The sequence below is a fragment of the Anolis carolinensis genome, chromosome 2 (genome assembly GCF_035594765.1).
Source record: "Anolis carolinensis isolate JA03-04 chromosome 2, rAnoCar3.1.pri, whole genome shotgun sequence".
Lineage (NCBI taxonomy): Eukaryota > Metazoa > Chordata > Lepidosauria > Squamata > Dactyloidae > Anolis > Anolis carolinensis.
Window position 1 is genome coordinate 192,979,663 of NC_085842.1, and position 15,946 is coordinate 192,995,608.

At 44.8% G+C, this 15,946-nt stretch overlaps 1 protein-coding gene across 5 annotated transcripts in view; it reads left to right on the plus strand.

Moving 5' to 3' along the window:
- The window catches only part of tspan16 (tetraspanin 16), a 42,107-nt gene extending 26,706 nt beyond the window's left edge, over positions 1–15,401 (plus strand). For 4 of the 5 annotated variants that reach the window (XM_062971444.1, XM_062971440.1, XM_062971442.1 and 1 more), the window contains 3 exons: positions 1,101–1,235; positions 3,083–3,166; positions 11,106–11,341. In XM_062971444.1, the coding sequence (XP_062827514.1) occupies positions 1,101–1,235; positions 3,083–3,166; positions 11,106–11,201 (315 nt within the window). In that variant the 3' untranslated portion in view covers positions 11,202–11,341. Of the gene's footprint in view, positions 1–1,100; positions 1,236–3,082; positions 3,167–11,105; positions 11,342–14,225 lie in introns of those variants that run through there. The other variant, XM_062971443.1, reaches the window with a different exon arrangement.
- Positions 15,402–15,946: the final 545 nt, after the last annotated feature.

Here is a 15,946-nt window from a genome sequence, read left to right on the forward strand (position 1 = left end):
AACAAAAAAAAAGAACATTTATTATATCCTAAACAGTAGTTGTCATCACAAACCAGCATAACCAGACAAACTGTGAATCCTATCAAGAATTTCTTGTTACTACCATTATTTCCATGTTTGTAATTTTACCAATCCTGCATGCTCTGGTGTTCTGTTCGGCAGGCATGCTTCCAAACACAAACAGTGCTAGGTCTTACTTTCGGGGGAGGCCTTATATTTAGCAATTCAGCAAAACCTCTACTAGGTCTTATTTTCTGAGGATGTCTTATTTTAGGGGAAACAGGGTATCATCATCACTATGACACTTTACATGTCATAAAAAGCTCATTTTACCTTTTCTACATACATGGGGCATATATATGCATGTCTCAGCATTTTCCTATCTTAGGCACGCTGAAAGTGGCTTGCAGCAAGTTAGAGATAACTAGGGTTTAGCTATAAACATCAATCAGGGGGCCTACTGTTGACTTGTTGGGAGAAAAGTCCACTCTCCCCCCATTAGCCGTACCAGGGACCATCTTGCATTGGACTGTATAGATACCAGGCCCCTTTCTCCTTTCTGTCCTGCCAGTTTGGTTATCCAAAAATCTACCACACAGAGAGTCTTTTTTACATTTCAGTGCTTGTAATATGGAGCCCCGGTGGCGAAATGTGTTAAAGCACTGAGCTGCTGAACTTGCAGACCGAAAGGTCGCAGGTTCAAATCCCGGGAGTGGAGTGAGCGCCCGCTGTTAGCTCCAGCTTCTGCAAACCTAGCAGTAAGAAAACATGCCAATGTGAGTAGATCAATAGGTACCGCTCCGGTGGGAAGGTAACGGCGCTCCATGCAGTCATGCTGGCCACATGACCTTGGAGGTGTCTACGGACAACGCCAGCTCTTCGGCTTAGAAATGGAGATGAGCACCAACCCCCAGACTCAGACATGACTGGACTTAACGTCAGGGGAAAACCTTTACCTAATGTGCATACAATATATGTGTGAAAATCTGTTTCCAGTTCCTTATCAAATGTATTCTTACTATTCCATTCTGTGGGTTAAGCCTGTTCCAGATCAACTGTTCTTTGTTTTTATAAAACTGAGTAACTGTTTTCTCCACTAGATGAAGTGCTGTGGATTCAACAATTACACTGATTTCAGCGATTCCTACTTCTATCAGACTTACAACAAATACCCATCTCCTTGCTGCCCAGACAACAAAGACTGCCAAGAATCTGAAATAGATGAAAGCAAACAGGTAATCTAATTTTGCATGGAATCACAAAACCATAATAGCTGGAGAATGTGGATTACCTAAACAAGGAGTAATAGGAAACCAATTTCTGAGCTTTTTCCTATCATTATTCAAGAATTACAATCAGAGTGCTAATGTGATTTAGCAGTACTATGCTAGTTAAACAAGGGAATAATTGTGTATTAGTTCTGGCTTTCGTTTGCTTAAGCTCTGCCGAGTCTACGTCCTGGAACCAATAGCTGTTTGTGCCAACAGTGGACACCTTAGCTAGTTCCAGGCTATTACAAAGAGATAGCTAGGGAGATATACATTTCATCTTGGAAAACACTGGGTTAATGTAAACTGTCCCTGGAAATAAAAATGAAAAGTCTTTGATGATTCTGGTAATTCCCAGGAAACACTTTTGAGAAAAAAATGCCATGTGATTTCAAATTCAGACTACAAAAAATCTTGTTTTGAAAGTCCCAAATTTAGAAAATTAATTTGTTCTTAAATTTAAAAAGTTGTTACTTATTTGCAGGAAGATCTAATGTTCATGCTCTCATGGGACAATTTTCTATGCCAAAAACAAAATATGCTCTGTTGAAGATAATATTTTTCTATAGAACAGTGTGAAGTCGAAATTTAGTTTTCTAAGGGCCGCTGATAATGAAGGCCTACTGCCTAGCAAGATCCTCTAACCCAGTGGTTCTCAACCTGTGGGGCTTCAGGTGTTTTGGCCTACAACTCCCAGAAATCCCAGTCAGTTTACCAGCTGTTAGGATTTCTGGGAGTTGAACGCCAAAACATCTGGGGACACACAGGTTGAGAACCACTGCTCTAACTGCCTATGTTTCAGGAAGAGACTAGGGACCCTTATACACAGCCATATAACCCAGAACATCAGGCAAGAAAACCCACAATATATGCTTTGAACTGGAATACATGGCAGTGTGCACTCAGATTTCCTGCCTTGATATTCTGGGTTATATGGCTGTGTGGAAGGGCCCTAAAACCCTCCAGGTGAAGGCATATAATCCAGATCAAATCAGATAATGTGGTTTATCTAATTTGATAAACAGAATTATAGGGCAGTGGAGAAGGCCCCCAGATAATCCAGTTCAAAGCAGATAATCTAGATTTTATATGGCAGTGTAAAAGAGCCTTAGTAGGTGTGCTGTGTTTGTGCCAAAAAAAGTCACCATATGTTAATCAAGTGGAAAACACCTGTTGTAGAGCCACATATACCTCCAATTAAAACTTTTCATTTCATAGTTTTTAAATTGGGTGATATTATTGAGAAGATAGGTATGAAATATAGTTTCTAGAAAGAAAAAAATTATGCATTCTATATTTTCTTCTTATAGCCCCTTCAGAATGTACTGTTCATGAAAAATCCATAAAGTTGCATCAGTTAGATAAAGACTCATTGCCAATAGGTAAAGGTAAAGGTTTTCCCCTGACGTTCAGTCCAGTCATGTCTGACTCTGGGGGTTGATGCTCATCTCCATTTCTAAGCCGAAGAGCCGGCGTTGTCTGTAGACACCTCCAAGGTCACGTGGCCGCCATGACTACATGGAGCGCTGTTACCTTCCCGCCAGAGCGGTACCTATTGATCTACTCACATTGGCATGTTTTCGAACTGCTAGGTTGGCAGAAGCTGGAGCTAACAGCGGCCGCTCCCGCCACTCCCGGGGTTTGAACCTGGGACCTTTCAGTCTCCAGCTCAGTGCTTTAACACACTTCGCCACTGGGGCTCCTCGTTTGCCAATAGCTTCAACTAAATTTTAAGATGCTTGTGATTAATATATAATAGGAAGAGGAGATCTATTTTTGGAACATCTTCACTGTATTTCTATGCTTCTTTCTAGGGCTGTTTGAATGAATTCCAGGTTTTCCTGAATAAGAATGGGAAGATCGTTGGAGGAGTGGTTCTAGGAATTGGAGCCCTTGAGGTAAGTTTCCAAATCCTCTGATTCATTCAGCTTGAGTGCCATTCTACACCCTATATATCACTGTTTGGAAATATAATGCAATCTCTCTTCCACACTGAGGAAATGCAAAGCCAAATACAGTAGAGTCTCGCTTATCCAATGTAAACGGGCCGGCAGAACGTTGGATAAGCGAATATGTTGGATAATAAGGAGAGATTAAGGAAAAGCCTATTAAAGATTAAATTAGGTTATGATTTTACAAATTAAGCACCAAAACATCATGTTATACAACAAATTTTACAGAAAAGGTAGTTCAATGCACAGTAATGCTATCTAGTAATTACTGTATTTACAAATTTAGCACCAAAATTTCACGATGTATTGAAAACATTAACTACAAAAATGTGTTGGATAATCCAGAACGTTGGATAAGCGAGTGTTGGATAAGTGAGACTCTACTGTATATGGAGCCATCCAACCATACCGCTAGAGACCATTTACCATAGCAGAAGAAGAAGATGATGAAGAAGAAGAAGATGTTGTTGTTGTTGTTGTTGTTGTTGTTGTTGTTGTTGTTGTTGTTGTTCTTGTTCCACATTTGCCCTGGTCTTCAGGAACATGAGATTTGGAGTACATTGCAGGGGCTGCCATCATTAATCCACTGTTGCATAGTCAGTCTAGCTGCTGGTAGCAGAACTGAGAAACATATATACAAAATCTAAGACTATAAAGATCTTTAGATAAATGCTGAGCAAGATTCTTTCATGATGGGACATGGGTGCCATTTTGACGGTAGCAGGCCACTGAAAATGCCAATTTCATTAGCACAAGTTTCCCTTTTCTACCAAGGTGACCTATGCCAGTTCTCTAGTTCGCAGAGCTTCAGAAACCAAGCCTTATAGAATCATAGGGTTGGAAGAGACCACATAGGCCATCTAGTCCAAACCCCTTGCCATGCAAGAAAAGTACAAAGAACCTCCAACACATGGCTATCAGTTGTAGTAAGCTGCCTTAAGTTGTTGTAAGCTGCCACAAGTACTTTTTGGGAGAGGGGGCAGGATACAAATAATTTTTATTATTATTATCCAGCCTCTGTTTACAAACATCCAAACAAGGACCCTTCATCTCACTTAGAGGCAATGCCTCTATCTAGATTATGAAACAATTTCATGCCTTAAAAATAACCAGTTAATAAAAAATTACAAATCAATGAAGACAGACAGTCTATGTGGAGCATGGAAAGCTGAGCAGTGGAATTTACTGGAGAAGATGGAAGCCGAGAGATATGACATTAATACCATTAACAAAATCCAAATTTAAAATTTACTATGGACAAGCTGCTAGTTTCACTTACCCTTGCCCCCGCTCAAACCTTACCCTAAGGGAATAATTAATTTTAATCTTTTTATTCTGTATTTGCACAACTACCTAGGCCTGTAGGCCGGGATGCTTTGTATCTATACATGGTTTTACTGTATGTATGGGTAAGTGTGTACGTTTTGTATGTTTCACATATTTTGATATAGTCAAAATTGACTAATCAATAAAGAGTTGTTGTTGTTGTTATTGTTGTTGTTGTACTGGTAGGTAACGCTCCCTTTTCCATTGCAAAGATGGGTTCATCTCAGTATACAAAACTCTGCTCTGGGCATTTTTATATTAAACAGCCATACTGTTTCCTCTTCTCTGAGTAGAAGAAGGTTATCAGTAGTTGATCATAGATCTGTCGATGTTTTATGTTTATGTATTTTATGTTTTGGAAGCCACCTTGGGAGAATAGAGCTACCCCTCTTTTCTGCCTTGGTCAGACCACACCTGGAATACTGTATCCAATTTTGGCCACCACAATTTAAGGGAGATTTTGACAAGCTGGAATGTGTCCAGAGGAGGGTGACTAAAATGATCAAGGGTCTGGAGAACAAGCCCTATGAGGAGTTGAGGCGGGGGGGGTTAAGGAACCCCAGGAAATACCATATATGGGCAGAGATGGCGACAGCTAGCGACCCGGGTGCATAAACTCACAGAAACATGTGACTTCTGGGAAATCATGTGTTTCTGAAGAAATGAAAGCTAAAGAAAAACAAACAGAGCATGCGTACGCAGGCGCTCTGAAAGATTTGTGAGCACGGCACAAAAAGGGTGCAGCCGGCCTGCTAGTCAGCACCGATTGGGCAGCGTCACAACTCTAAGCCAATGAATTTGCTTGTGGGCGGGCATAACCCGAACCCTGTAGTGTGTATAAATGTTCACTCAGCATGCCACTGGGCGGTTCCCCTGGAGAAGCACTTACTTTGTGCTAGGGGGACCCCTAGTGGCCATTAGCGAAATAAAACTGCTTTCTGGGAAATTCCTTCAGTTGTCCGTCTTCAAATTCCTCCACTGCGCCAACAAGAACCGTAGCACGAAGGTTCCGCTACATTTTCTGGTGACCCCGACGTGATTTTTTCCTATAAGACGGGCCAGGAGATTTGGAGACGGATCCCGTTGGCGGGACGGCCTCAACTCAGCGGTGGGGGCCTGAGGCAACTACCGTGAGACGAGAAGGGGCCCCTGAATACTACACGACCGGCTGCGGTGCTTGCCTCTGAATGCCAACGCCGACTGACGGTGAGAGCTGCAACATCAGCGAGGTTCCACAGAAACCGGCTAGGAGGAAAAGGATCCAGGGGAAAAAGCCCAGGGGCGAAGGTTGGTCCGACGTCTACAGAAATCTGGCAAGTATAGGGGTTTGCATGAGATATTAAGGGAACGCCAGCGCTGGGAGGGACAAAAAAAAAAAGTTCCCAGGGAGGTAGAAAGGGGTTCTGTCTTGTGTTTCCTGACGCATGCCGTGAGTGGCCGGGTGCCCAGGCCAGGACAGTCCCCTCTATTAGGCAGGATGGGAGGGAAAAATTCAAAGAGCTCCACTCCCTTACAATGCATCTTAGATAATTTTGGCTCTTTTGCTAGCAGAGCCGTAGCAGGGAATCCAAGGGACCTAAGAGATTATAGGCTGAGAAATTTGTGTCAGGGAGAATGGCCAGATTTTGGTTTAGGTTGGCAAGTAGAAGGAACGTGGGATCTGAAACTGATCCGAACAGTGGAAGAATATTGTGCTGTGAATCATCCGAACCAGTGGGTCTATATTGCTACGTGGGAACGGGTAGTTAGAGAAGATCCAGGTTGGGTTCGACAGTGCAGGAATGGCAAATGTATGGTGGTGAAGAAGGAGGGGAAAAAGAAGGAAGTTTTCCAATCCAATGAGGAGGACTACCCAGATTTACAGTTGAGTGTACAGGCTAGACAACAGGAATTATTGCCGCCACCCTTGCCACCGCCCCCCCCCCACCCCAGGGAACAGCCCCCGGTGCACCTACACTAGGAACGAGACCCCCACCCTACTCTTCGGAGTCAACCGAAGCGGCCAAGAAACACTATCCTAGCCTAGAAAAATATCAGGAGGAAACAAAGGAAAAGAAGAAGTCACAACGGATGCCCAGTGATGCTTCTCCGGCACAAACTCGGAGACATGGAGCTCCGGTGTGGTCTGGTGATTCACCGACCGGACCGGCCCTCCAGATGCCCTTGAGAACGGTGCCTGTGATAAACAACAGGAATGAGATAGTTCAAGCATACCAGGTAGTGCCTTTTAGTAGTAGTGACATTTTGAATTGGAAAAATAATACTCCACCTTATAGTGAAGAACCCCAAGCTATGGCTAGGCTATTGGAAGGGATTATGGCAACCCATAATCCCACCTGGCAAGATTGCAGACAATTGTTGAATATGTTGTTCACATCAGAGGAGAGAAGAGCAGTGTTGAATAATGGGGTAGCCATAGCCCAGGTTGGTGCCCCACAAGATGGTGATGCAGCCGAGTGGGGAGCACAGAGGTTTCCTGTGGAAATAGATCCCCAATGGGACACCGCAGAAGAAGGACATTTGCAGAGACTGAAAGGATTCCAGCGTATATTGGTAGAAGCGGTAAAGAGGGGCCCGCCGCGACCCGTCAACATTGTAAAAATTCAGGGAGTGGTACAGGAAAAATCTGAGTCACCAACAGCCTTTTTGGAAAGGCTGGAGGCAGCATATAGAAAGTATAGCCCGTATAATTTGGAGGATGAAAACGGTAGGAGGGCGATTCAACAGTCTTTTATCAGTCAAGCGGCTCCTGACATCCGGAGAAAGATTCAAAAGCAACCAGGATTTCTAGGAAAGACTATGAATGAATTGTTGGCACTCGCAGATCAAGTTTATATGGCGAGGGACCAGGTAGAAGAAGAGAAGAAGGACAGGAAGAAGAAGCAGGAATACCAAGCATTAGTTACCATGATGGAACAAAGTGCAAGTGGACAGAGAGGAAGAGGAGGATATGCCAGAGGGGGACAAGGAGGAAGAAGGGGCCCCCCTCGGAGGTTAGGTCGAGACCAATGTGCTAAATGTAAGAAGTTTGGACACTGGAAAGGTGAATGCCCAGAAGGAAGAGAAGGAAGTCAGGAAGGACCGAGAGAAAGAGGAAGGCCTGAGAGAGGAAGAAACCCAGGAAGGGGAAGAGGGCGTGGGAACTACGTACCTTTTCCTGCAAGAGAGGTGATAGCTGCAGCAGCTGTGATGGAAGAAGAATGGGAAGATATGGATGGAGGAGAGGAATGAGGAAGCCAGGCTCTTGTTTTGTTGGACCCCGGGGAGCCGATGGTCACACTTGAAATCGGGGACCAACAATTGGACTTTTTAGTGGACACAGGTGCCGAAAAATCAGTAGTAAATACAAAAATTAGTCCACCAACTCGGGAAACTACGAAAGTAATAGGGGTGTCTGGGAAGACCCAGAAGTGCCCCTTCCTTAAGGAACGCACCTGCAATCTGGCCGGACATCAGGTCAAGCATAAGATGTTATATCTCCCAGACTGCCCAGTCCCTTTATTGGGAAGGGACATTTTATCAAAATTACAAGCACAACTCCAGTTCATGAAGAATGGACAAGTGGAGCTATCATTTCCCATGGAAGAGGAATGGAGACTGTTTCAAGTTAGGATTTTTACTGAAGAAATACAATGGCCATGGCATGAGACTCCTTTAGTGTGGGCAGAAGATAATCCTCCAGGATTAGCTAAATATGTTCCACCGGTGGTGGTGGAAGTGAAAAGAGGAATGGGGCCCATATGCAAGCCACAGTATCCCGTCAGTCGAGAGGCAGTGCAGGGGATCAGAAAGCATCTAGAGCGACTTCTGCAGCATGGGATATTGGTACCATGCAGTTCCCCATGGAACACGCCCCTGCTCCCAGTCAAGAAACCAGGAGGACAAGGAGAATATCGCCCAGTCCAAGATTTGCGGGCTGTAAATCAAGTCACCGTTCCCCTAACCCCGGTAGTGCCAAATCCATACATCATGATGAGTCTAGTACCAGCATTTGCCAAATGGTTTACTGTATTGGATTTAAAGGATGCATTCTTTTGCATTCGATTGGCCCCTGTATCCCAACCGATCTTTGCTTTCCAGTGGGAATCTCAGCAGTCAGGGCAAAGGACCCAGTATGTTTGGACACGCCTTCCTCAGGGGTTCCGGGACAGCCCGACCATTTTTGGTCAAGCCCTGGCCAAAGACTTACAGGATTTTGTAATACCTAAGGAAGAGGGAATTTGGCTTCAATATGCAGATGACCTGCTTATCGCTTGCCGGACACTAGGGGGCTGTAAAGAGCATACTTTGAGATTTCTCAAGACATTGGAAGAAAAGGGTTACAAAGTGTCAAAGAAAAAGGCCCAGTTGTGCTGTCCCACGGTGAAATATTTGGGGTTCCATCTGACCGAAGGAAAGAAGATGTTAGGAGCTGAAAGAAAGGAAGTTGTTTGTGCCATCCCCACTCCCAGTACCCGGCGACAGGTGCGGGAATTTTTGGGATCAGCAGGATATTGTAGACAGTGGATCCCCAACTACGCCGTGTTGGCTAAGCCACTGTACCAGGCTACGAGAGGTGGAAGAGAAGATCCATTTGAGTGGACAGAAGAATGTCAACAGGCATTTAAGGCATTAAAAGAAGCATTGATGTCATCTCCAGCATTAGGACTGCCCGATTTGGAAAAACCATTCACTCTGTTCGCTGCAGAGCGGGAAGGAACAGCGGTTGGAGTATTGACCCAACCACTAGGTTCATGGCAAAGGCCGATTGCCTACTTGTCAAAGCAATTGGACACAGTGGCTCGTGGATTGCCACCTTGCCTGAGGGCTGTGGCAGCATCAGTAGATTTAATCAAAGAAGCGAATAAATTGACCCTAGGACAGCCACTGACAGTTAAGGTGCCCCATAGCGTTAAGGCACTGTTAGACATTAAGGGACCGCGCTGGCTCACAAGTGAGAGGTTAATGAAATATGAGGGATTGTTGTGTGACAACCCACTGGTGACCCTGGAGACTTGCTCCACTCTGAATCCGGCCACCTTGCTCCCGACTCCAGGAGACACCACGATCCATCAGTGTGCCCAGGTGATGGATGAGGTATTCTCCAGTCGACCGGATTTGAAGGATGTGCCACTAACTAAGGTGGACGACACTCTGTTCACAGATGGAAGCTCCTTTATGGAAAATAATCAAAGACACTCAGGTTATGCGGTTGTTCGGTGGGGGGGAGAGACGCTGGAAGCAGAGTCACTGCCCCCGGGGACGTCTGCCCAGAAGGCCGAATTGATTGCCCTGACCCGAGCGTTGGAATTGTCAAGCGGAAAGCGGGTTAACGTCTACACAGACTCAAAATATGCCTTCACCACCCTCCACGCACATGGAGCACTGTACAAGGAGCGCGGGCTCCTCACGTCTGGAGGAAAGTGCGTGAAACATGCTGGAGAGATTGTGGATCTCCTGGAGGCGGTTTGGAAGCCAAGGCAGGTGGCTGTGATGCATTGTAAAGGGCACCAACGTGGAGACGATCCCGTAGTGCAAGGAAATAGGCAGGCTGATCTGGCAGCCAAAGAGGCAGCTAGGCTGCCCTATATTGAACATCAGGTAATGGCCCTACAGGTAGAACTAACTGAACATAACATTACATATACACCAGAGGAAGAAGAATGGGCCTTAAAGGAGAAGGGTCAGTGGTCAGGAAAACTCATAGTGATGCCAGACGCCCGTGTCTACGTCCCTAAGGACTTGGCATGGCACTTAGTCCAACACATGCACCAAAACACACATTTAGGAAAAATGGCATTGGCAAATCTGCTAGGACGACAGTTGTATATCGATGGATTACATAGCCTAACGGCAGCAGCAGCCCGAAGATGCTGGACATGTATCAAAAATAACCCCAGAGAAGGACCCCTCAAGCCACCAGGAGTCCAACATGTGGGTGGGGTACCCTTTGAAGCTTTAGTCACTGATTTTACAGAAATGCCCCCATACAAAGGATACAAATATTTACTGGTGTTCGTGGACACATACACAGGATGGGTGGAAGCTTACCCTACAAGAACTGAGAAGGCTGTAGAGGTGTCAAGAGCTCTAATGAAAGATGTTATTCCCAGATTTGGCATACCCTTAGAAATTGGATCAGATAATGGCCCCGCATATATTCAACAGGCTGTGCAAGGATTATGTAGAATTTTGGGCATAAAATGGAAGTTACATTGTGCATATAGACCCCAATCTTCTGGAAAAGTGGAAAGAATGAATAGGACATTAAAGGCTCAGCTTGGGAAACTTTGCCAAGAGACAGGATTGCCGTGGACGGTGGTTTTGCCCATGGCATTATTAGGAATCAGATGTACACCACACAAACGGACAGGACTCTCCCCTTTTGAAAGACTCTATGGACGACCCCCTTTGAACTTGAAGGGAGCTTTAGAGACAGGAGCTGAGCAGCACCTCATAGGAGAGAAACAGACATTGGCCCAGGTTCAGGCTTTGGGCAGACAAATGCAGCAGTTAGAAAAATACATTTCTGAATTGAACCCACCATTCCCTACCACACCTCTACATTGTTTTTCACCAGGTGACGAGGTTCTGGTCAAGGATTGGAAGATTGAGCCATTGGGACCCAAGTGGCGAGGACCCTATGTTGTGCTCCTGTCTACCCCCACTGCAGTGAAGGTGAAGGAGATTAAGCCGTGGATACATTACACCCGTGTAAAACTAGCACCTGAGGAGTGGCGGACGGAGCGAGTTCCTGGTGAGGACCTGAGACTCAGGATCATCCGGCAACTCCCTAAGGGGTCAACAAGGCCATGAAGCTGATCCCTTCGGGTGCAACGGAGCGTCGGTGGTCAAGTATGTCGCAGCATGGCCCAACAAAGGCGCTCTCCGGGAGATGGTGGCTAGACATTTTGAGAGGAAAAAGTGGGAGACAAGCTATGAGGAGGGGAGGAAAGCGCACTGTGCTTGGTATATTATTTGTGCTGAGTTTTATTCTCTCTTTTGGAAAAAGAGCACATGGGAATTGGATAAAAGAACATGCCAATTATATGTTTGAGCAGCACGGGAAAGAGGTAGCATTAATATATGAACACCCCCTCACCGTAGGAGATTTTTCATTTCTTCCCGATTTAATTGATGAACCACAGATTGTGTTGGAGGGATTGTCCAAGGCTCAGGAGGGTCCACCTACCGTGTTTTCTAGCATACCGCAAAGGATAAATAAAACTCGGTTTCGACGGTTTAGATACCATACCTCCACCAGGGGTTTGTGCTTCTGTTGTGGAGGATCGGGAATATGGAATTCTGAGTGGAAACACTGGGGAACTAGGCAGGCGTTCTTTTCCCGATTAGGCAATTATTCCCATTGTCGAGACCGGTTCTATCTACATGGACGATTTAATACATCTTATGTCTCACGATTAAATCTAACCGCAACCGAGTGGGCTAGCATGTATCCAGATTATCCCACATTTAGTGTGAATGATTCTATTGAGGGCCTAAAATCTTATATGAACATACTGCAACAATTAACCCAACTGAGCCTAGGTAAAAGCCTCTGTCCGTTATGGCAAATTAGGGATCCAAATCTATGGTTTTTCTTTGATAAATGGGCCACAAATTATCACCCCGGCAACTACCAGTGTGTCGGTGTGGGTTATTTGACATTCCCAGTTCAGGTCTTACACAAAGGGCATCAGCGCCTGAAACGGGACATTGTGCAAACAGGCCCTCTAGGACCAGAATGCTCGGATGAGGTCATTATCAACAAGGCCCTGTCAGGTTCAGAAGCCTCCCGTGTAGGAGGAGGCCTGATCACAGGCTTGTTGACACTGGGTGCTTACCCAGGGATTGTAGCTCAAGCAAACCGTAGAAGTGTTCTAGGCCTGACTTGCCGCCTTGAAAAGTCCATAAATGCCACTGGTAAAATTTTCCGGGAAATCCAGTCTGAAGTAGAAGAAATCAGCCAGATGGCCCTACAGCATAAGTTGGCCCTTGACTACCTACTGGCGGCCAGGGGGGGGTTATGCGCCATGGTTAGAGGACGTTGTGTAGTGAAATTTCATAACTTGAATAATACTATTGAAGATGACATCGAGTCATTACAAAAGTTAATTTACAATAATGTCCAGGAGATAGAAGGTTGGTCTCCCTTCTCCTGGGTGACTAGCTGGTTACCCTCAATAGAATGGTTGAAGAACATATTGTTGGTAGGGATTTTAGGATTGTTCATTGTTCTCATAGTTATGTGTTGCACTCCAATAATGATGCAAATGTGTACTAGGTGTGTCACACAATCTTTACCTGAAAAAAAGATAGCCATACTCCAAGCCAAGCGGGATTGGATGGAACCATAATGCTTTGCTTCAGCTTTTGTACATGCGCTTCGCAAAAAGAAAATGGGGGAGTGAGGCGGGGGGGGTTAAGGAACCCCAGGAAATACCATATATGGGCAGAGATGGCGACAGCTAGCGACCCGGGTGCATAAACTCACAGAAACATGTGACTTCTGGGAAATCATGTGTTTCTGAAGAAATGAAAGCTAAAGAAAAACAAACAGAGCATGCGTACGCAGGCGCTCTGAAAGATTTGTGAGCACGGCACAAAAAGGGTGCAGCCGGCCTGCTAGTCAGCACCGATTGGGCAGCGTCACAACTCTAAGCCAATGAATTTGCTTGTGGGCGGGCATAACCCGAACCCTGTAGTGTGTATAAATGTTCACTCAGCATGCCACTGGGCGGTTCCCCTGGAGAAGCACTTACTTTGTGCTAGGGGGACCCCTAGTGGCCATTAGCGAAATAAAACTGCTTTCTGGGAAATTCCTTCAGTTGTCCGTCTTCAAATTCCTCCACTGCGCCAACAAGAACCGTAGCACGAAGGTTCCGCTACAGAGTGGCTTAAAGAGCTGGCATGTTTAGCCTACAGAAGAGAAGGCTGAGAAGAGACATGAAGAGGGCAATGTATAAATATGTGGGGGAAGTCATAGAGAGTAGAGAGCAAGCTTGTTTTCTGCTGCCCTGGAGACTAGGACATGGAACAATGGCTTCAAACTACAGGAAAGGAGATTCCACCTGAACATTAGGAAGAACGTCCTAACTATGAGAGCTGTTCAGCAGTGGAAGTCTCTGCCCTGGAGTGTGGTGGAGGCTCCTTCTTTGGAGGCTTTTAAGCAAAGGCAGGATGGCCATCTGTCGAGGGTGCTTTGAATGTGATTTTCTTGCTTCTTAGCAAGGGGGTTGGATTGGATGGTCCACGAGTTCTTTTCCAACTTTGTGATTCTATGAAAGGCAGCATACAAATGCAACAAATTAATAAATAACAAAGATAGGGAGTATCCCAAGGCGTTTTTAGACTCACTGCAACTATCCATCCTTATCAATACCAACTATGACTGATGGAAAATGCAACCCAATGCCATCTGGATGCCATCCCTCCCACCCCTGATTTATATTTTATAGCAGATACTTCCAAGAATTCAGATGTGCAGATTCTTCAAAGGATAACCTTAACTGCAAGAGGACTTTGCTCAAAGTCTCTATTGACAATTCTGCAAGACAACCTATTTATCAGTCTGTAGAAGCAGGTTGCTGGATGTTAATGACATTTTAAGGAGATGGTAAAACAGAGCATAACATAATAATTTCACTTTGTTTCGGCTTGTCTTGTTTAAAATAAGATTTTTTTCTGTTCTGCCCCATAGCTGGCTGCCATGATTGCCTCCATGTTCCTGTATTGCCAGATTGGTACTTCCAGCTGATGAGAAACATCCACCATATGCACAGCTTTGGCTCTGACTGTGTCAGCCTTTATGCTTGCCATGAAAGAGATCTGACTAGCATCCTTATTCACAGGGGAAATCAAGCCTTATCATATCAACAGAGTTAACGTGAGAAACAGAATTTTGATTCTTATTCATAATCATCAAGACCTTAATCGTTCTCTTATATAGGATAGCACATGTACAGACATATATCTGCCTTTAAAGATGCCTGAAATGCACATTTCCTTTTGTTCTGAGCTTCACCCGCAACTTGCCAGATGTTAGGGATAAAGAAAGGGTGGCCCAATGGGCTACATGTGACTACTGAGGTTCCCAGATATTATTTTGTTTGTTTGTTTGAGATAGGGAGGGGGGCATAAAAAAGTAAACAGGGGAAAAGAGAACACACACTTTAAAAAATATAGACAAAATCACTTTTTTCTATTTTGGGATGCCTCCTGGAGCAGTGATTTTATAATAAGCAAGATACAGGACTTCTTTGCTCCTCTCAACTGTGGATCTGAAAAAAGAAAGAATTGGACTTTTGATTACTTCCTTGATTGGCTGGGTTGCAAAGTGTGAAAATGTTAGCAGCAAGCCCATAGTAGGCCATGATGGATAAGATATTGGCCCCTAGACCAGTGGTTCTCAACCTGGGTCCCCAGATGTTTTTGGCCTTCAACTCCCAGAAATGCTAACAGCTGGTAAACTGGTTGGGATTTCTGGGAGTTGTAGGCCAAAAACATCTGGGGAACCCAGACTGAGAACCACTGCTCTAGATGCTCAAATGTGTCCATCCCTGCCAGTCATGATGGAATCTTCAAGGCATTTTTATAAGATCTCTTTCCGTTCTTCTATTCTATTGTTGTTATTAATACATCTCTTCCAAAGCTACAATTGGTTTAACTAATTGTTAGTAAAGCTTCAGTTGAGGAACTGTTGGAGACAATTTTGATTCATGAGTCTATGAGTTGGGGACGTTTTCTCATTTTGGGAGACTTCATTGCATCTGGAGTACGTGGGAATGAAAAAACAAACCTTTCTAAGAATGAGTGAAAGTCTTAAAATCATTTAGCCCACCGGTATTTCAATAAAATAGTTTTGGAAATATGAAAATGTGCTGCTTAATTTTTCAAAGGGAAGTACGGTGGAAAATGTAACATTGTATCATCTCAAGATAAGGGGCCGCAGTGGTGCAGTGAGTTAAACTGCTAAGCTGCAGAACTTGCTGATCAGAAGGTCAGTGGTTTGAATCCGCTGATGGGGTGAGCTCCAGTTGTTAGCTCCAGCTTCTGCCAACCTAGCAGTTTGAAGACATGCAAATGTGAGTAGCTCAATAGGAAGGTAACAGCACTCCATGCCGTCATGCCAGCCACATGACCTACTGGCTTTTTGGCTTTAAAATGGAAATGAGCACCAACCCCCAGAGTCAGACACAACTAGACTTAATATCAAGGGGGAAACTTTACCTTTACCATTTCAATACACTCCCCCTATTTTGTGATCCTCACTCTGGCAAATCAGTGTCCCTTATTTTATCTTTGAGGTGTGCTTTTGCAATATTATTTTGCCTGTAGTCATTCTCCAGGTTTTGCACCCTCCTGGGCTCAGGAGGACAGTGAATGTTCAAGTCCCATTACATACAATGGCAGAGTAAAATG